Below are 19,483 nucleotides of genomic sequence, written 5' to 3'. Positions count from 1 at the left end.
GATGCAGTGATCTTGGTGCTGGCTTGGGACTCAGAAAGCTTCCTAGTGATGGTGAGCTGGATTTCTGAGAGAGTGATGGATGATCCGGAATCACCATATGGCTTCAGTGTCTTGGTGGTGTTCTGTAGCCTGAGGATCTGATGCAGTTTGCCTTGGTGCTGCTTCTGGTGCTGCTTTCATGGCCAGTGTGCACCTGTGCGCTTGTAAATACTTGTCTGGACCTAAGAACACAGATCTGATGGAAATGTAGCTAATCTCAGCATTGCTAGAAGAGCTTAAGTACTATGAGCTGGCTTTTGAGGAGCAGGGAGGAAGTCAGGCTCTTCCCTGAGTGCATGTTATGCTGGAGATGTAATGGGAATCATTTGATCACTCCTCCTTATGTTCCATTTAGGAGGACATGGCTGCTCATGTGGGAGCATCCCGAGCGCCCCAGGAGGTGATGGAGCACTATGTGAGCATGTATATTCACGGCAACCTGGGTAAAGCCTGCATCCCTGACACGATCCCAAACCGAGTGACGGATCACACGTGTCCCAGTGGCGGGCCGCTATCCCCCAGCCTGACCACACCGCTGCCACCACTGGACATAACAGTGGCAGAGCAGCAGCAGCTTGGGTACATGCCGCTGCGGGATGACTACGAGATCGAATACGATCAGGATGCGGAAACCCTCATCAGTGGCCTCTCGGTGAACTACGACGATGACGATGTGGAGATAGAGTTGAAAAGAGCTCATGTAGACATGTACGTGAGGAAGCTCAAGGAGAGGCAGCGGCGGAAGAACATTGCACGAGACTATAACTTGGTACCAGCCTTTCTGGGGAAGGATAAAAAGGACAAGGAGAAAGCTCCCAAACGAAAGATCACTAAAGAGGAGAAGGAGCTGAGGCTGAAATTGAGACCTCTGTACCAGTTCATGTCTTGTAAGGAGTTTGAAGACTTCTTTGAGAACATGCACAAGGAGAGGATACTCCGAGCAAAGATTCGGGAGCTGCAGCGGTACCGTCGGAATGGGATCACCAAAATGGAAGAGTCGGCAGAATACGAGGCAGCCAGGCATAAACGGGAAAAGAGGAAGGAGAACAAAAACATAGCGAGCTCCAAGAGAGGGAAGGAAGATGGAAAAGAGGGTGAATTTGCTGCCATTGAAAACCTACCTGGCTTTGAACTCTTATCGGACAGGGAAAAGGTGCTCTGCAGCTCTCTAAATCTGAGTCCTGCACGTTACGTGACTGTAAAAACTATAATCATTAAAGACCATCTCCAAAAAAGACAAGGAATTCCTTCCAAGAGTCGCCTTCCCAGTTACTTAGACAAGGTACTGAAGAAAAGGATTTTAAACTTTCTAACAGAAAGTGGTTGGATATCCAGGGATGCTTCCTGAAACTCAGCTGATCTGAAAGTACACAGCAGAGGCACATTAGAGCCTCAAGGACTCCATTAGTTTTTCCTTCCCTCCCCACAGATACAGAAATCATGTCACTTAAAATCAACAGCAACAACAATGCGAATGCATAAACCCCCTCAGTGTTTGTGATCCATGGTTCAAATGGACTTTTGCTTTGGATCATGGAAAATACTTAATTGTGAAACTTCTGCATTGGATTTCACTGCTTTTGGTACATTATTCATCCAGATTTCTTCCACATGAACTTACTCAATTCTAGTAGTCTCAGAGTAGTTACTTACTCCTTACTACTGGATCAATGAGTATTGGTGTAATCCTTGCTTTTGTTTGAAGGTGGGAGATAGTTTCATTTGCTGGAAACTTTCTTCTCCCTTTGTTGTCTTTTTTGGTGTAATGCTGGCAGGAAAGTGAAGCTTCCAAATGTGCTTCCAGATGACCAGTGCTAAGCTTTCAGAACATTCTCCTTAGTAACTACAGCCAAGGCTGGGACAGCGGGTGAGTTTCGGTCAGGAATGCAGCAGGGATGAGAAATGGCAGTGAGTGGAAGGGAAGAAATGCAGTAGGTGAGATGCCTTAAGGTACTTGTGCTGTGGAAAGGGTTCTTGAAGAGCTGCCTTTGTACCCAACTGATCCAGACGGAGCTTTGACATTGAGGTTAGGATGAAATGGACCCCACTGAAGCTTTGATGTTCACTAATGAATAGCAAAGTTGCAGGAGTGCAGGGCAGCTGTGGTGCTGTGTGGGGTCAGCACCACTGCCAAGTGCCTGATTTGGGCCAGAAATGGGTTTTGGAAAGACAGGGAGCAAGTCGTTTGTCAGTAGTTGGGAGCCTTGGGCAACAAAATCACCGTACCCTCTTGTTGGAGGAGCCTACTCCTCATTCGGCGTCTATAAATCGTCTGAGCTTGTATGGGCTGGGGAGGTGTAGCTGCTGCCTCCTCCTCAGCTTTGGGAGGGACAGGGAAGGGGAGTGAGACTAAAAAGGAGTTATCACAGACTGGGCTTTAAAACCAAAAGAGAGAAGTGATACAGATGAGGTCAAAGCGCAGAGCTCATGTGCTTCTGAAGTGCAGAGCTGTAATCAAGGTCTTACAGCGTTCTGATCGCACATACCTTGAAACATACCAGGCCACATGTGTTGAAGTTACTGACATGGCAGGAGAACTGTGAGTGCAGCCCACTGTGGTGAGAACAGTGCATCTGGAGAGGTGACTTTTCCCAGTTCTAACACTACAGTCTGAACTGGGTGCTCACAACAGGCACCCTCTGGCCAGGTATAACACTGCAAGTGAAAGACATACTAGATCCACAGCACTGGGTTAGTGTGGATCTACTAAATTAGGAGAAATATGTTGAAGGAGGACTAGAAAAGAACTTTTATGCTTGTTTCAACCTTAAATTCCTGTGCCGGTATTTAACCAAATGAATAAATACGGTGGTTGCCATGTGGAAGACAGCACAGTGGTACTTGGCCTAAGCCTCTCCACTGGTTCTGTCCAGAGCAGGAAGCTGGGACCAGAAGCCAGTTGGGCAGGTCTTCTGGAGTGCAAGAGAGCCAAAACATGGAATTTGACTGGCTCCAGAACAGGTGTGAGGACTGGAAAGGTCATCTTGCTTTGATGCTTTGGGCTGTAGTCAGTGAGGATACCACAGAATATTGAACCAGTATTAATTCTGCAACTTGGCATAGGTGTACTGATGGGAACTGGGGTTTAGTTATCATATCCAGCATTACCAAAATAGTGTTACCAGTGAGGTTAGAATAAAATGGGTACAATTACAAAGCCAGCATTTCTAAGGAAGAGAAAACCAAAACTCTAGTGCCTTTTTCTTTTGAGCTTGTGATGTTTGATGTTCTGTCCCTTCAGAAAAGGTAAGGGCCATGTCCTCTTGGATGTAACACTTTCTTTGGCTTACCTGTAAGTGGCTCGTTGTGGAATACTTGAGACAAAACTGTCTCTCTTTGGCAGCAGTGGAACTAACTGCAATGTGCTGAGTAGCTCTAAGAACCATTTCAACCCTGTACACTGTACAAAAAGCACACAAGTTCGTAAGGTATAAACCCTTGGTTATTTTCTGCCCTACCCCTGCAGAAGGGATGCTCAGCCTTTCTGGCATTCTAGTTATGCAATCTGGTTCTTCCTGTACCTTGTTCCTGAACTGCTATAACATCCCATTACTGCTAATGTTCTGGAGCCTCAACTCTGCACGTAGCTGGGAGTTTAAAAGCTATTTTTTTTATTACTATTATTATTTTCCTCAGATCTGTGATTTTTATATTTCTACACTGTTGTGGCACATCCAAATGGAACTGAAGCAATAGTCTAAAGCCCATCTGAATGATAACTTAAGACAGTATCTAGGCACCAATGAGTCATTTAAATGTTGAACTCTGCAGTTACACTTTGTAGTTTCTTAACGCCTCAGCCCCTCCAAAATGTTTCTTTGGTGCTAGACGTAACTTATTGAACATCAAAATGAATGTAAAAATAAAGTATTTTTAATGTATGAAATATGGATATCAATATTTATTTTATACTTGCAAGCAAATTCAAGGTGGTGAATGTTTGCTTTAGCAAATACTAGTCCCTTGGAAAGGGCTTCCCTAGAAGCAATGTCTCATTGTCAGCTATGCTTTGAATTTTTAAGGTGACTTGCACTAGAGGATGCTGCTGTTCCATGTTTTCACATGGAACTGATTTAGTCAAAGCATTCCTTTGTTATGAGCTGCTGGTTTTTTGTTTGTTTGTTTGTTAAGCTGAGATGTAGTTATGTTGATCCTGCAGTTAACTAGAGCTACACTGCTTCTCTTCTGTGGTGAAGGGGCTGAGCAAACACATGGCAAAGAGCTCAACCTGTATCTTGTGTTGATATGGAAAGTGCTTCCTGTACTGTACAAGTAACCTAGCCTTCATGTTGCTAATGAAAAGGTGTTTTATATGCTTATGCTCTTGACTTTTCTAATGGAAGATATTACTAATGATAGCATCTGTCCTAACAGCATTGATGTAAGCCTATGAAAAACTCACACTCCATAAGCTGTTCAAAATACTGGTCTTCTGCTACTGATAGAGGCAGCAATATGTCTGTTTTAATGCTGTACATTTACTTTGATCAGTCCAGTCACAGTGATGTTTTTTTTACAGCAATATTTGCTTACCAGGTAACAAGGGAGCATTATTCTCCACTCTGCCAGTGTAGAAGGGTTTGTTAAGAGAATATTCTGAATACAGACCCTCCTGCCTTATGTTTTGTTGCTGTCCCAGCAAGCATTAAGAACAGCATCAGTAGGTTTGCATGAGTCTTTGACCACAAACTGCCTTGTCAGTCACGCAAACTAAGCACTCTGCCATTACTCTCTTGTGCGGTGGCTGCATCAAGTTTCTTTGCAACTGTAATGGACTTTTTTGGCCTTTCAGTTTACTCTCTTCTTGCAAAATGTTTTTGCATGTGCCCCAGTTGCTCTTAAGTGATAACACATTAAATACTGTGAAGGAAGGTACCTGGTGAGCATGCTCAGCTTGTCAGCTGCTTCCTTAAAGGGAATGTTGCACTCATTTGAATGGTGTACTGGTGTACCTGTGCCAGACACACAAATGCCTGTGCTGAAGTCATGTAAAACCTAACTGATGTTGTGCACACTCAGCATTTTATTAGGTTTTTGCATTGTATATTGGTAAATAAACTTGTATTAAAGTTTCTTTCCATTATTGATTTAATGGCAATGTAGCTTGTATTATGAGGAACATGGCTTAAGTCTTTGGAATAACAAATGGAGATGCAGTTTAGCCAACTGATGGTGGGTGGAGAAGTGGTGTTTATAAAAGAGCTAAGGCAGAGGTACTGGTGGTAGCTTTGCTGCCTGCTCTTATGCTTAAATTTCAGAATAACCTCCCTCTGTTCTTTGATTTCTTCAGTGCTTCTTACTGCAAAGCGCACCCGTGGTTTGAGCTCTCAGTGAAGACTGAAGCTCTCCATGCTGAAAGTTTCTCTGAACAGGCAGGCCAAGGAAAGAGAACCACTTAAATGAGATTTAAAACTACTAGTTTGAGTCTTGCACTGAACACTTAAAAGTAACTTTTGTTTAAGAAGACCCTGAATGAAGTAATACAGCCCAAAAGAGACAAGCTTGTGTGAAGGGCTAGGAAGCCCATTAACAAAAGCTTTATCTGCTAGGGAAGAAGCTGCCCTTTGTTTTAATTGCCCTACTGCAAAACTTCCATACTAATGAAGTTATTAGATTTAGTTTAGATCCAGAGGGGTTGGGAGGGGGTAGAACACAGCTCCAGCATGCTGTAACCCAGATGGAAGTTACTTTCCAATTCAATTTTTCATGTACCAAAAATCATTCTCCCTCCCCTGCCCAGTCAAAAGGCTGATTGTCTTTGAGTTGTGAATGAATGAATCCTTAAACATGACTGTACCCTCAGCAGTAGTGTGCACTTAGGTTGTTCCTAGTTAACTTATTCCCAGAAGGCAAACCACCACAGGAAAATGTAATCAGTTCTCCCCATGAGCAGGTCTTGTGTTCAGTAAACAGTTGGCTACTCTGCCTCTGAAACCCAAAAAATAATCAATACTTGACCTTAAGGCAGAAGGTCCTTGATGTGAGATAACCAGAAACAAGGGTGAAAATTCAGCAGTACTATCTACCAGGTCCTAATAACACGCGTAAGTAAGTTTGAGGTTTCTGTCCTGTGTTTGATGTGTGGGCTTTGAGGATACAAGAGGCTTTGCCAGTTGTGTAATTTGCCAGTTTCCATCCAATCCTATCCAGGTGACCAGACACATATGGGCAAAGCATGGAGTTGATCATGGACTGTATTTTAGCCTGATTCTGCAGGACTGGGAGCAGCACATGCAGTTTAGACAGGGTGAGAGCTGTGCACGGGAAAGTTCTTTTCCAGCTTAAGATCCAAGGTGAGTAAATGCAAGAAATGCAGATGAAACTAAGTTCACATTTCTGTTTGAGCCACTTACATGCAATTATTTATGTAATTCTAAAAGACAGTATGTACCAAACTCTCAGCTACTCACGTTGCGATTCTGGCTTTCAGCAAGGATGTAACTACAGTTTGCATACCAAACTGAGTGTAAAAGCTTGGAAGTTACAAGACTATCAAAATTGTTTAAACCAATTTATACAATATTAAATTAAAAATCCAGATAGGATAAATTCTATTGGTTCTTCAATGCCATACAAGTATTAGATGGTTTTCTTGAGTCAACATTAGCACAGGACCAAAAGGGTTGAACACTTACAGAGGATGTCTGCTCTCCATTGCCGTTTATTTACACATCAGAACTCACCAAGGTTTCCATTTCAGTTGCACACATTTCTGAATGGACATTGAAAAAAAATTTTTGTCACATAAAAGCTGATGGGTGCTTGCAGAAAAGGGGTTATTTGTACTTCACCCACTTCTGCAGTGTTGGATTCTACAAACCAAAAGAAGTGTTTGAGCCACGATCTGGATTTTCAATCTACACACAATGATAAACGTGATGCAGAATTCTTGTGAGCATTTTGTTCCTTTCAATTTAATGCACCTTTGGGAGCAATAGTTGTAAAAAACATTATCTACAGCATTAGGGAGCTTAATGGCTCTTGTATTTCACACTTGAGAAGAGAGCTGATGGAACAGTTATGTTGAAGGCCACTAAGCAGGAGAATTTCACTGGTTGCTTCATTTTCACTGGGAGACCTCAAGCAATTCATTTAGACCTCTCAGGGGGCAAAGGAATGAGGAAAGCACGGTGTGAGAGGAAAACCATCCAGCTGTTTAATAGTTGTATGGCATTTTACCTTCTCAGGTTAAGCAGCTAAGCGTCTTTTACAACACCCACCAAGGCGGGCCGCAGCGTACGCCCGTGCAGCTTATAGCCAATCTTGGATACTAATGCAATAGTGCCAGGCTCCTTCCCTTCCATGGGAGCATGGAACAATGCTTCGTGTTCATAGGGATCGAACTTGGCTCCGACAGGATTCAGTCTGAGCAGGCCATGCTTTTTAAACACTTTCTGAATCTGTACTTCTGTCATAACGAGACCTTCATATAAGCTCTTCAAGTGAGGATTTTCATCCTTAATTTCTTCTTTCGGAACACTTTCAGTTGCTTTCTCCAAAATGTCTGCAACTTCTAGTAAGTCCTTACAGAAGCTCTGAATCCCTGAGAAGAAACAGAAGGGAATGGAATTAGTCCACTGAGGGAAACAGGCAGCCCAACAACCACAGCCGCAAACCCCACAAATAATCCGTACTATTTTAGACTTTTTAACAAGATACATAAACAGCTGGGGTAAAATGTCCTTTCCAGTTTTACTGGATGACACAGAATTATTATAGGTACCTTGAAATCCACATCACCTCCTCTACTTCTATGGAAAAAAAATTATTTCAACTTAAAAGAGCTAAAGCTACGCTAATGACCTGACATTAATAGTTAAAATTCTAATCAAAATTACCAAACCCTTCAGATTAACATCATTTCCTCATGCCTCTCTCATCCTGGGATTCAAGTGCAAAGCATTATATTGCCCTATTCCTACTCTTTAATCTGATGTGCCAAAAATATTTCCAGAAGAAAAAGCATGTAGTCAGATTGATGAGGAGTCTGAGAGAGGAACAGCGACTCCTGTGATTCACTGTGAGAACTCACACCTCCCCTGCCACTACAAACCACTTGTACAGAGTCAGAAGCCGTGCCTTGTAAACACTGAGCAATTCCTAAGGTAAAGATAGCTCCTGTCCTGAAGCTGTTCTCTGGCTCACACTAACAGAATCTGGCCTCATCTCACTTAAGGCAAATAATTTCTAGAACTCACAAAAAAACAAAAGCGTTCAGTAAAATAACACATTTCTATGTAGAGGTGAACCAGTGACAAACTGCTCTGCATTTTGATAGGTTTTTCCCTACCAAGAAGCGGTATGAGCATTACCAGAGCACAAGTCTTTGGTTTAAACATAAAAAATCCTATCAAAGCACCTGGCAAAATCTATAGGGATCAGGTAATTCTCAGGAACGGGTCACTAACAACTGCACGTCTCTTCCTTCAACAGAAAAAGCAGTCATATACGAGTGATAAAATTGTGCAGATTTTCTGTAATTTGGTATTCATGAGAAATGTTTTCTGAATAGTTTTTGTAAAATTTCTGAGCTCAGACATGACTCAAAGTCCTTCTGCACTAAGCAGCATATCAGTGAAACAACGCTTACTGAAAATCAGCTTCAGAGCAAAGTATTCAAACACCCATGAAAACAGTGCAAGAACGCTGTGTAACTGAGAGGTGCTTTTTCTGACAGCACACATTAACTGAAGACCCTGTATTCAGAAATGTAAAACTTCTGTATTCAGAATTAAACTATAGAGCTGTGTATAGTGTGTGGCAAAAAAGGTCAACACATTTTTCAAGCCAGAGTGACAGTCGAACACTAAAATGATCAGCACTCTGCTGCTGCAGTATTTGTGTACCGTGTTTTACAGGTTTGTGTTTGAACTGTCAAAAAGCTGAATCAGATGTCAGTAGCCTGGCTCCAGCTGTTGAAGAAAGATGTGTATCTAGCATTCCTCCTAGCCAGTGATTTTACATTTCTACCACTGAAAGAAACCACCCATCTAAATGTATTATTTCTGTTTGAAAGCTATGGCCTTCAGCAGAACACAAAAGTTATCCAAATATAAAAGACTAAAAAAAAAAAATAAAATCAAAAACTAAACCAAACCAACCCGGCCCAAAAAAAGAACCAAACCCAAAAAACCCACCAAGAACAAAAAACCCTAAACCAGAAGGAAAGCTGCTACTTCATGTCAGTATTCTGCAGTCAGTTCTGAGACCAAAGTGTGTGAAAATGGCAAACTTGAGGCTGCAAACCTTACTGAAAAATATACCAGTGCAGGATATGTTGTAGGAAATCAGGTACCAAGCTGACAGATTTCAAGTCAGCTGTGTGAGCCTTGCCCTTGTCTAGTGAGATGATTGTAATTCTGATGCAAAGTGAGGAACTGTTAAAACCTCTGCGTCAAATACATTTTTCCAGCAAGGAGTCAGAGTGACTTGGGAAGTACAATGTGTCCCAACTCTGAACCAGTCAGCTCAGTTTTCCAGGCTGAGCATTTCCTGGGTCTTAGGAGCATAGACAAAATGAGCCTCCACTGACCATATAACTTTGCCTCTTCTACCAGTTTCTGGCTTCTTTGCCTTATGTTTTCTGCATCTGCCAAGGCACGCTTGTACTTGTCCTAAAGAGAAAAAAAACAGTAACAGAAGAGATTTCATTCCTGGTTGTTGGGTAGTTGACGATAGTTCAGAACAGCATATTCTGTATAAACCAGCATTTTAAACAGTTACAGTTTAGATGGCCCACCATCTGAAGACCAGTCTAAAGACAACATGCCAATTAGCACAGCATCTACCAACGCAGGTGTTTGCTTCACTTTAATGCAGACAAAAGTGAGGGAAAGAAAGTAAGATGGATTTCCAGACTCCCAGTATTTGTCAACAGATTAACTGGAAGCCATTTTTAACTCTACAGATACATCAAGTTTTATTAATCAAAGGTTTCCGCTTTTGGTGATGTGTGTTCATAGGAAGCCTTCATCAATCCTGAGGGATTTTGACACTGTGGCAAACAAGATTCAACACAGCGGGTTTCTTCAAACTTTACAAACTATGAAGCCTAACTCCTCTAGCAGCAGATGTACTAAGAATGGAATTTATTAAATCTAGGCACTTCAGGTTGAGGGCTTCACCACCTCACCCAGAACTCCACACTGGGCTTCCACTCTGAATATGCTTGTGAAGAATCCCACAATAGAGTAAGAATAGTCAACGAGTTGACTGAAGAGCCACACTGGGCAACAAATAGCAGAAGGTGTCAGCAGAGATGTTAAATGACATCTCTGCTTTGTCCTTCTGCACTTTGGGAAGGGCAACAGGAAGAAAACTCAATCCACTTATGATCCATAGGTGCTCCTTCTACAAAAGGTTCTGGGCTACCTCTCAAAGTCTCAAATGCTCTAGAAATACATTTTATATAAAGCATTCATCCAGAAAAGCAATACTTCTATTTAATCCTTCACCCTCTGCTGAAGAGAGAATGCAAGATGGGCCAGCCAAAGGGAATGTGATGCTTCAGCCTTATGTTTGAAGGGTCTCCAACAGAGAAGGTTTGAAATTTCCAGAGAATGTAATAAGTAGACTATTAAGTAAAAGCTAAGCACCATTAACCCTGACCTTTGAAAAGCCAGCAGCTCTTTTGAGAAAGCCTACTCCTAGTGCACACAGATGCACACATCAAAGACAACCTCAAACCCTTCCATAGGCTTCTAAAAATTACTTCTTCACTGAGCAAAACCCAAGTGAACTGAAGTCACCAAAACTCACTATCAGGTATTCAGGCTGGAAAAGGTCCAACTGCATCCAGAAACTGGAAGTAAGTTACCAAAAAAATCTTATGTCTTGTACCAGGGATGCATCTCTTGTTGTATATCTACTCTGAAGCTTTAAGCAATTATCAAAGTGCAGGTTTTTACTGAACAATTACACAGCAATCACACAACTGTATCCAGATTGGGCACAAGGAAATCATAATGAACACTCGTAGGTATGCAATGTGCAACCCAATAACCATGAGACACTTACGGTAACTTCTTTCAGTTGTTCTTCCAGTTTGGCCTTTTCTTCAGTTAACGTCTTTTCAGCAGAGCTGGGTTCTACCTTGTGTTCATTTTGGCTCTGACTCTGGTCCTCTTCCAAGTTCTGGCCAGTATTTTTCTGTTGTGTTGCTGCACAAAGCAGTCGTGGAGAAGTCCTAAGGCAAAAATGTGGATAGTATTAATCAGTTGCTTACTTTGTAAGGTATTCGCATCTTCTGGACATGCTGGACGCTTTATTTGACATATCAATATCTACAAAATCCTCACATTAAAGCACAAATTAATACAACAATTCTAGCTGTGTGAAATTACTTACAGAACCTCTCATGAGAAGTAACTGAACTCAGGCCATCTAAACTGCTACAGAAAATAACTTTGCTGCGATATAAAAACCACAGGGCAGCAGCCTGTAAGTGCCCACTATATTCAGTTATAAAGCAGCAGCACTTTTAAAGGCAACATGTGCTTGTTTTCAGCACGGCGCTCTATCAGGACACAAAGCCAGTTCACATGATGCAATCACCCGCAACAGGCTCCCAAAAAACACCGACAAGAACTGCGGTTTGCCGCCGATTGCTACAGAGCAACAGAAAAGCGCCTTTGAGTCCCTGCTGTATCTCACTGCTGTTTCGCAAATATGTCAATAGCGGCCCGGTCTCCATGAAGATGAGGTTCTATCCCTTCCTAATGTTTCCGAGGCTGAAACAAACCGGTTCACGGGCGAGGCTCAGTGCTGCAATCCCAACAGGTCTGGTGCCCCGCACGCCGCACCAACACTTCTGGCCCGGAGGCCTTCAGGCCCACGGCCCAGCCACGCGGGCCCGCGATGCTTGGCTGGGACACTCTCCCGACGGACGGTAAGGGAGGTGGGACCTGCACCGGCTGTCAGAAGGGGCTCCCCGCCGCACAGCCGGAGGGCCGGTCACAAGGGGTGAAGCACCCCAGCGCGGCGGGGCTGGGCCCCGCTCTTGGCCTGGCTCGGCGATAGCAAGGCGGTGAGTGCGGACCCGGACCCGACCTATCCCGCCACACCCGAGCCAGGCCAGGTGGCACGGCACGGCACGGCGCGACCCTCACCTCAGGGCGAAGCTCAGCAGCGGATACCGCGGGCGCAGCGCGCCCCTCACGCACTGTGCCACCGCCGCCATTGCACCTTTCTTCCCACACACCGCGGCGGGTGGCCGCGGAAGAGGCGGGGCTCGGTGGGGAGGTCTGGGGGAGGCGGGGCGCGGGAGCCTTTGCTTTTCTTGGGAGCGGGTTCTGCCGGGCCCTGCTGCCCCTCCTGGGGCTGATACAGCCTCCCCTCGGCAACGGGAGCCTGCAGAAGCCAGCGGGGCACCGGCTGCCGTCAGGCGTCGGCGTTTTTCTGTCAGAAGTGGTCGAGCTGAGGCAGTGCGGTGGCTGCGGGTGGTCCCGTACGTCTGTCCCGTAAGAGCTGTGACTGGAAAAGTTTGAGGATTGCAGCTCGTTTTATTTTTAACTGCCGGCCCGTTAATCAGTAATGCCTTGAAGCATCTGTCAGTAGCTGGTGTGCAAACCCCCACTGAGGAGTGTGCCTATGCAAGCTCACACAGCGCTGTCTACACGCTTGCTGGGTAATCATCATCTCAAATCTTGAGCTTTAATTAAAAGGGATTGATGCTGCTAATCCACTGTTCCCAAATTTGGCCACCTGCTTGTGCAACTTGTTTGTGCAATGGTTAGTGGAGGCTGCGGAAGGCCTGCTCGCTGTACTTGGGTGGCTCCTGAGCTTTGTCAATATCTATTAGCTGTTATCCTGTTAAAGTGGGGAAAAAAACACCCAATATCAAGGTCACGCATTGTACAGTCCCAAAGTGAGTCCTGGATTATTCACAGACGTGTGAACACCAGCTGTTAACCTGATCTTCACATGCATTTGTGCACTTCTGTAACATAAACTGAAGGATAGCGAAGGTGCTGATTCCACAGTGCAAATTCAATAAATGTTATATTCAAGTATGTGATCAAAGTACATTCCTGCTTTGCCACATGAGAATCCTGCAGAAGCTGGGGCTTTGCTAAGTTTAATCAAACTTTGGCAGAGTGCAATAAGTTTTCAGCATGGCTTTTATTTGGCAGGTTGTGTATCTATGATGTGTTGCTTCATGGCTCTGCAGAATGCAGGATGAATGGTATAATGAGGCCAGCGGCCTTATACTGCGACAACTGTTAGATCCCAAGGAGTCTCACTGCTCATACAGTTACATGGATGTGGATTTCTCCTCCTTTGAGAAGATCTGGAAGAGCTAGAAGCATACCAATAAACACTCCTGGGTGACAATAAGCAACATCTCTAAGATACAAAGCAAATGGTTTTTCAGTCTGTGGGTTTTGTATTTTGGTTGTCACTGTTTTGTGATGTGACACTGGTACAATCCAATGGCTTGCACATACACAACACAGCAAAGAAAGAGTGATGCCGTGTGGTGTTCATACATGCAGTAGATGTAGTGGTGTCAGTATCTGCCTTAAGTAGATAAGCCACAAATTCCAAGCTTCATCCTCAGAAATACTGAAAGAAGTAGTTGAGGAAATCTGTTAAAGATGCTGATAATGCTGAGGAAGAATCAGAAAGAACAAGGAGTAGGAATAGCCACAAAAGGCGATACCCACAGAAAGCCATGAAGAAATGAGACAGAAAAGGTAAGTGAATCTTTAGGTCTGATGTCTTTAAAATGCTTCCTAGAAGCATTTTCTCACAAAGCCTAGACAAGCAGTCTTTGCTGTCTCATCATTCTTGGCTGTCATTTCTCCTTGTCACTCTTAGCATCTAGCTTCCTATTTCAGCCTTTCTTAATTCTCTTCTGCCTATCATCTTTGGAAGTTGTGCTTGATTAATGATTGATCACGAAATCACAAAATTGATAACAAAAGGTTGAGCAAAGCCTATTGCCAGCATGGCTAATTAATAACTGAGTAAAATACAGTCAGCTCAAGATTTCTAAAACAAGTTCGTTCTTGTATTAGGACCAGTTACCCCAAATGGTAGTTCACAGGCCTTTTGCAAGTAAGTTTTCAAGATACTCCACAGTAAGAATGAGGTTTGTTGTGATTTTCTTAACTTGAACAGCTGTCAAGAAAACCCTGCATTAGCACAACTACTGATGGGTCAAGACCAAACAGCAGATGCAGCACGAAGGAAGAGCATGGACCTTTAAATAGAGCTTCTTTGCATCCTGATTGATATTGGCTGTGAGTACTGTCCCACTTTGACCAAAACCTCCCAAATTTTAATGTTCTTACGCTATTGCTGTCTGTTCCATTTTAATTGTAAACCCAACCTAATGTGTTGGGTTTTTTATACTCTACTGAGTGTTCAGCATCTGGTTGGCAATCACAGATGTTCACAAGCAAGCACTGTTTGGTTCCTGAGCAGTCCTCTCCGTATCAAGTGGTCTTTTGCTCTTCACTTAAATACTGGGTTTGAAAATGATCTGATGATAAGTAATGCTTGTCCTGAATTCTGTAACATTAACCAGCTGCTACTTTTCAACTTGATGTGGTTAAAAGTGACTTTAACCCTTGATTTCTGTGGATAGAATCTAGTGATAGAATCAAGGACTCTGGATATGATCCCTTGGTTTCTCTACTGATTCACTTTGTCGTCTTGTGCAGTTACTTAACCACATTTCTACAACTACAAATTAAGGGCAGTAATTTTTCAGTACCTTACAAGAAAGTTGTTTAGAGAGCACAAGGGAATTTCTGTGATACTTTGAAAACTCAAAATGTCAGCTGAATTATGTCTCTTTTTTATTATTAATATTGCACTTGTAGTGGAGAGACTTGTAATCCTTAGAGATGAAAAATGCCATAAATGCAAGATTTGTGCTTGAAAAGTTCAATGAAAAATTAAGGCATTTCTGTTTCTCTAAAAAAAAAGACCAACCTAGTTTTGTCTCCTAATGCTGAGATATAGCCTATTGATATTCAAGCAGCAAACAGAATGCCATTACTTTTGTGATTCAAATATGAACTGTGTTATTAATGTTTTGAGGGTGCAAGTGACAGGGCATTATATCTTTGCTGAACAGATATAGGTCATCCTGATCAGAACCAATATTGAGCTGTGGTGGGAGCAAGTGGACAAAAAAATGACCAAAAAAATGCCTTTGTATATGTTCCAGCAGTGACCTTTCAGGGAATTTACCAGGAAATAACATGAAATTAAATATCAGAAAATATTAAATATCAAATGAAATATCAGGAAACATCAAATTAAAGAAAATGTTAATTTAGCTGTAAGACTGTTACTGAACTATATGGCAGTGAAGAAGACAAACCTGTTATTCATACCCGTGCCCTTTAGAAAAGGTTGCAGATGGGATCACTGAGCCATAGCCCATTGTGGGAAGATGTGTAGTGTAAAATTAAGGGACTGATCCTGGTGTATAAAGCGATAACAAATCTCCCTCCATAACGATTGTTAAGACTGAGGATCAGCATCAGCTCCACCCTGGGTCCATTTCAGACCCAGACAATAAAGATGAAATCATTACTTGAATCTGGAAACTTTAAATCCTGAAATGCAGGTTAGGGGCTTGCGGGGGGAGATAACCTGACTTTCTTTTCATTAGAGCAGCACTAAGATGGTTAATCTGTATGTTCAGAATTACAGTTTTTAATGCAAACATTGTAAGATCTCTCTCCCAAGAGGGAATGTGTAATACCTACTTTCTGCCTAGTTTCTCCTAAGGCTGAAAATACTGAATCATACATCCTGCTCCGATTATAAAGAGTACTCTTGGAGTTCCCATAGCTTTTTGCTAACTGGTTTGAAAGGTACATTTTGTAACCATCTTGTTGCCTGGAGAGCGTTGCTGTGTTGGAAATGGAATAGCTATAGCCACAGGGCTCTGAAGAGATCTAATTACAGCAATTTAGAACAACAGAAGTTCTGTTCCTGGGGGGACACTGAAGAGATCCTTCCCCAGAGCAGCATGCCACAATTTCAGAGGCAATTTATTGTAATATTCCTGCATAAGTCATCTGGTATACCAAGGATTTACAAATCTGGCTATTACGGTGTGTTCTCTGAGCCCGTATGTTATCAGGGGCACTCGTGCATGTCTTGTAGCATTCCTGGAGATATAAAAATGGAAAACCTGTCAATCAAGTGTTGTCTATCTTACTTTAGCCTAGCTACCACTCAGAACAAAGCTGTTCAAATGCAGAGAAACAATCTCCTATCATGCTGATGTGGCTTTCCACCTTGAGACAAATCCATTGAGCTTCAAGAGAAGAGTTTTCAAATCAATTGTGATTCTCTTAGTGTGGTGTCAAGGATTTTCTTCATATTTTTCATAAAAAGAAATTGTTGCCTTTCAACTTACCAGAACAAGTTGATAGAAGAGTAGGTCAGCTCTCTTTTGTCACATTCACATTTGCCAAGCAGACAGCAGTTCTTGTTATCTGTTCCTTACACAGGTTAACAATGGAAGTGCTATTATTGGAATGGTATTTTGACATTCAGATATATGTTTTTCTTTCTTTCTTAATTTTTCTTTAAGATTTGATGAATTACTTGCTGTGGGCCTGTTTCTGCTGTACAAGTGATTTGTATTAGTCAAAGAGAATGTTTGCTGAAGGACTGCCAAGCCAGGTGCTGGGCAAACAGGCTGCCAGTAGTGCTGTGAAAGCCTGAGGCCTGGCTATTTACTGCTGAAGTGTGACTTCTGCAAATGTTTCTTCCTTGCTTTTTGCATACTTTATCTGATGACTGACAGGATGTTGAACTGTGTGGTTGGTTGGGCAGCACACAGAGCTCTTTCTAGGCATTATGGTTTAGTGCTCTGATTCACAGTTCAGTCTCATAGGTAGGCTGTTCTTTGGGCACCCAGCTGGCTGACAAAGCAGGACTGCTTGTTCTGCTGATGTTGTGCAAGGGTATTGAAAAGCTATGAATGGAGGTAGCATAAAGCAAGATTTAAAAAGGTTATCTGATGCTTTTATTCAACTATAGAAAGCAGCAAGAACTTGTCATTGTGTTGCTATGTGTAATTAATGAGTGGGTGAACGCTCCTGTGGGACCAGTGCTCTGCTCCATTCAATTCTAACTTGGCTAGGTGAGTCCGGCTAGATGGTGACAAAGAGTTCAGCTAAAATAGCTGGAGCGGAAGGCAGAAAAGCTTCTAAAAATCTGATTGCCACAGAAATAAAATATACCTAACCATGTTTCTGGTGCTTTGTGTGGAGGTCTCTGAACCTGTCCCTAAAATGAGTGCTTCACACTTTGCTCCCTTCCACAAGCATCTGTGAAGGTGCAAAGTCAACCCTGTTATAGGAGCTGCTGAAATTAGGGGAAGTGTGTGTTTTTGTCAGACTTTCTTCAAAATCAGTTGGGTTCTGCTACTGATGTCTCTGGTTTAACTCCAGTTTTGGGAGTTTATTTGAATGTAAAGCATGTGCCAGGCAAGTACAGGCAGAGCTGAATGAAAGCCCTTATTTTACATCCACTGTACTTGCACCTTGCTCAGAAAGCAAGAGCATGGCAGCTTCAAGTTTTGTAAGAGCTGTCACCCAAAGTCCTTTCACTGCTGTTTTAAAGGTCACCTCAGATTTCCACATTAGATCAGGTTAATGTGTTATTAATCAATCAGAAACTGGTTGAAAATTATTGGATTCTTCACTTCTGTGATACATGTTAAATAGGAATTCTACTGCTATGGCTGAAACCATATAATCATTCCCCCTGACTCTATCACCAGCTGCTAGGCTCTGAACTGTTCTCTGATCTGACTGGACAAGCTGCTTTTCATTGTCTTCCCAACCCATTGGTGGTCCTTGGATTTTGCCCAGGCTTATGCTCTTCTTTCTCCTTCTTCCTCTTTCATCTTCTGCTTTGCATATTCCATCATTGCATCTGCTCTGCTGAGAGTGGAAGCACCTCTTTAGCGCACTGCTTCCATCTCTGCTTACTTACTCTTTTTCTCAGGTTTTGTGATGCTATCCTCTCTCAAGTTCTCATCATGATTTGTGACCAAGAACACCTTCACCTTTGTGATATTAAATATGGCTTCAACAGCACTGTGTTCATTTCTAGAGATGGTGTGAGTGGTACCCCCTACTCTGCTTTATGATATTAGTGTTGATTAATAATTGCGCTTGTGCTGTGGTAAAGCATTAAGGTGGAGAATCCCAGCCCCACTGTGGCTGCTGTTTTAATTCATCTTTATTACTGAACAAAGCAGGCTCTTCCATTTCAAAGAGCTTACAGCTTTTCTTATGACCAGTGCTGTTGGTTGTTTATTAGAACAACTTTTCCAGCTGCTTAATTTGTATTTTAAGTCTATTTTAAAAATTATTTTTCTGTTGTGTGTTTTAAAACATGTGTTTATTACTTTTCTATGAGTCCCTAAGTGCTTTGGCTGCAAAGTCTTAATGAATAAAATTACTGTCATGTTATAGCTGTAAAAATCCACTCCCTCATTGGAATGGGACCTGCAAGTTTGAGGAAGCTGAGAGAAACAGGGAATATATTTATTTTGGAGTTAAGTAAAACAGGATAAATACATAGGAAAAATGTAAAATTATTTTGCAGTCACGAACTGCTAATGTGTTGATCTTCCTAATTCTACCTTAAGCACATAAACTAAGTGGTGTATGTGTACTGTTATCACAATGATGCTTGCTCTGTAGGACAGATCCAGCAGGCTAACTTTGTAGCAGCTGAGTGCTGACAGTAATCTGGAAGTGCCAAAGGATTCTGTATGTGCTCTGTGTACCTGCCTGTCACGGTACATTGTCATGCTAAATAGCTCCAAGCTGGCTGTGCTGCTGGAAAGCAACTAGACCTGAGGCTGCCTGTATCTCATACAGCTCTATACTGTTCTGAGACAATTAGTGACTGTCTACACATTGATGTGACAGCTTTTCTGTTATTTGGGACAGAAGGAGCTGTTTTGGACTGCTGGTGGTTGTTTTTCAATAACTGTTAACACCTTGGTACAACACCAAGTGAATAAAAGATGTACAAACAAGAAGTTGAGGCTTTAGAGATAACTCTGAGAGCTGTAAAGTAAATTCTGTGCTCTTCTGCCAGAAGGCAGTGTGACAGACTTGGAGGATCTGTTCTTACAGCTCTCTCCACATTGCAAATAACTGTTTCAGAGCCAGCTTTGCAGTAAACTCGAGCTAAACTATGTAGTTTGTGTCTGCAGTTGGCAAGCACAGCTACAAACAAGGTCAAGTAAGAGCAAAGCACAAGAAATATTTATGCATTAATGGCAATTTCCTTGTTGCAGCTCATGGTTTGCAAGGAATAAATTCCCAGTTGGGGGCAATTCTGAGGCAGCAAGCAAATTTACCCAGCTTTTTACTTTTCAGATATTCCCTGCCTTTGTAATGGCTCTGCAGATCACTGAGTGTGTGCGAAATGCTGATAAAGTTAGGTG

The 19,483-nt window shown here is 42.5% G+C and overlaps 2 protein-coding genes and 1 long non-coding RNA gene across 4 annotated transcripts in view; 2 read left to right on the top strand and 1 right to left on the bottom strand.

Moving 5' to 3' along the window:
- Positions 1-186: 186 nt before the first annotated feature.
- On the top strand, positions 187-1,725 carry TADA2B (transcriptional adaptor 2B). Its single transcript, XM_057426697.1, has one exon. The coding sequence runs from the start codon at positions 401-403 to the stop codon at positions 1,385-1,387; it is 987 nt and encodes a 328-aa protein (XP_057282680.1). The 5' UTR covers positions 187-400; the 3' UTR covers positions 1,388-1,725.
- A 5,447-nt stretch (positions 1,726-7,172) lies between these two features.
- GRPEL1 (GrpE like 1, mitochondrial) lies at positions 7,173-12,249 on the bottom strand. The gene is made up of 4 exons (XM_057426572.1): positions 12,147-12,249; positions 11,056-11,224; positions 9,572-9,653; positions 7,173-7,582 (listed from the first exon to the last, which is right to left on the bottom strand). Exons 1-4 carry the CDS (start codon positions 12,215-12,217, stop codon positions 7,236-7,238), a joined length of 669 nt encoding a protein of 222 aa, XP_057282555.1. The 5' UTR covers positions 12,218-12,249; the 3' UTR covers positions 7,173-7,235.
- Positions 12,250-12,586: 337 nt separating this feature from the next.
- LOC130608580 (uncharacterized) overlaps positions 12,587-19,483 on the top strand; it is a 48,653-nt gene continuing 41,756 nt past the window's right edge. For both annotated transcript variants that reach the window (XR_008974574.1, XR_008974573.1), the window contains exons 1-3: positions 12,587-12,768; positions 13,598-13,733; positions 14,161-14,282. This is a non-coding gene — a long non-coding RNA (uncharacterized LOC130608580). The remainder of the gene's footprint in view (positions 12,769-13,597; positions 13,734-14,160; positions 14,283-19,483) is intronic.

Source organism: Pezoporus wallicus, unplaced genomic scaffold (assembly GCF_028554395.1).
Source record: "Pezoporus wallicus isolate ANWC-B61680 ecotype Strahan unplaced genomic scaffold, APGP_CSIRO_Pwel_v1 scaffold_13239, whole genome shotgun sequence".
NCBI lineage: Eukaryota > Metazoa > Chordata > Aves > Psittaciformes > Psittacidae > Pezoporus > Pezoporus wallicus.
This window is presented reverse-complemented; position numbering and strand designations above follow the sequence as displayed.

Excerpts from the sequence above, each read along its gene's own strand:
- TADA2B (XM_057426697.1), top strand. The coding sequence starts at position 401 with ATGGCTGCTCATGTGGGAGCATCCCGAGCGCCCCAGGAGGTGATGGAG.
- GRPEL1 (XM_057426572.1), bottom strand. The coding sequence starts at position 12,217 with ATGGCGGCGGTGGCACAGTGCGTGAGGGGCGCGCTGCGCCCGCGGTAT. Across the intron at positions 11,225-12,146 it reads CTGCTGAGCTTCGCCCTGAG|GACTTCTCCACGACTGCTTT; the intron begins GTGAGGGTCGCG and ends TTTTTGCCTTAG. Across the intron at positions 7,583-9,571 it reads AGAAGAGGCAAAGTTATATG|GGATTCAGAGCTTCTGTAAG; the intron begins GTCAGTGGAGGC and ends GTTTCTTCTCAG.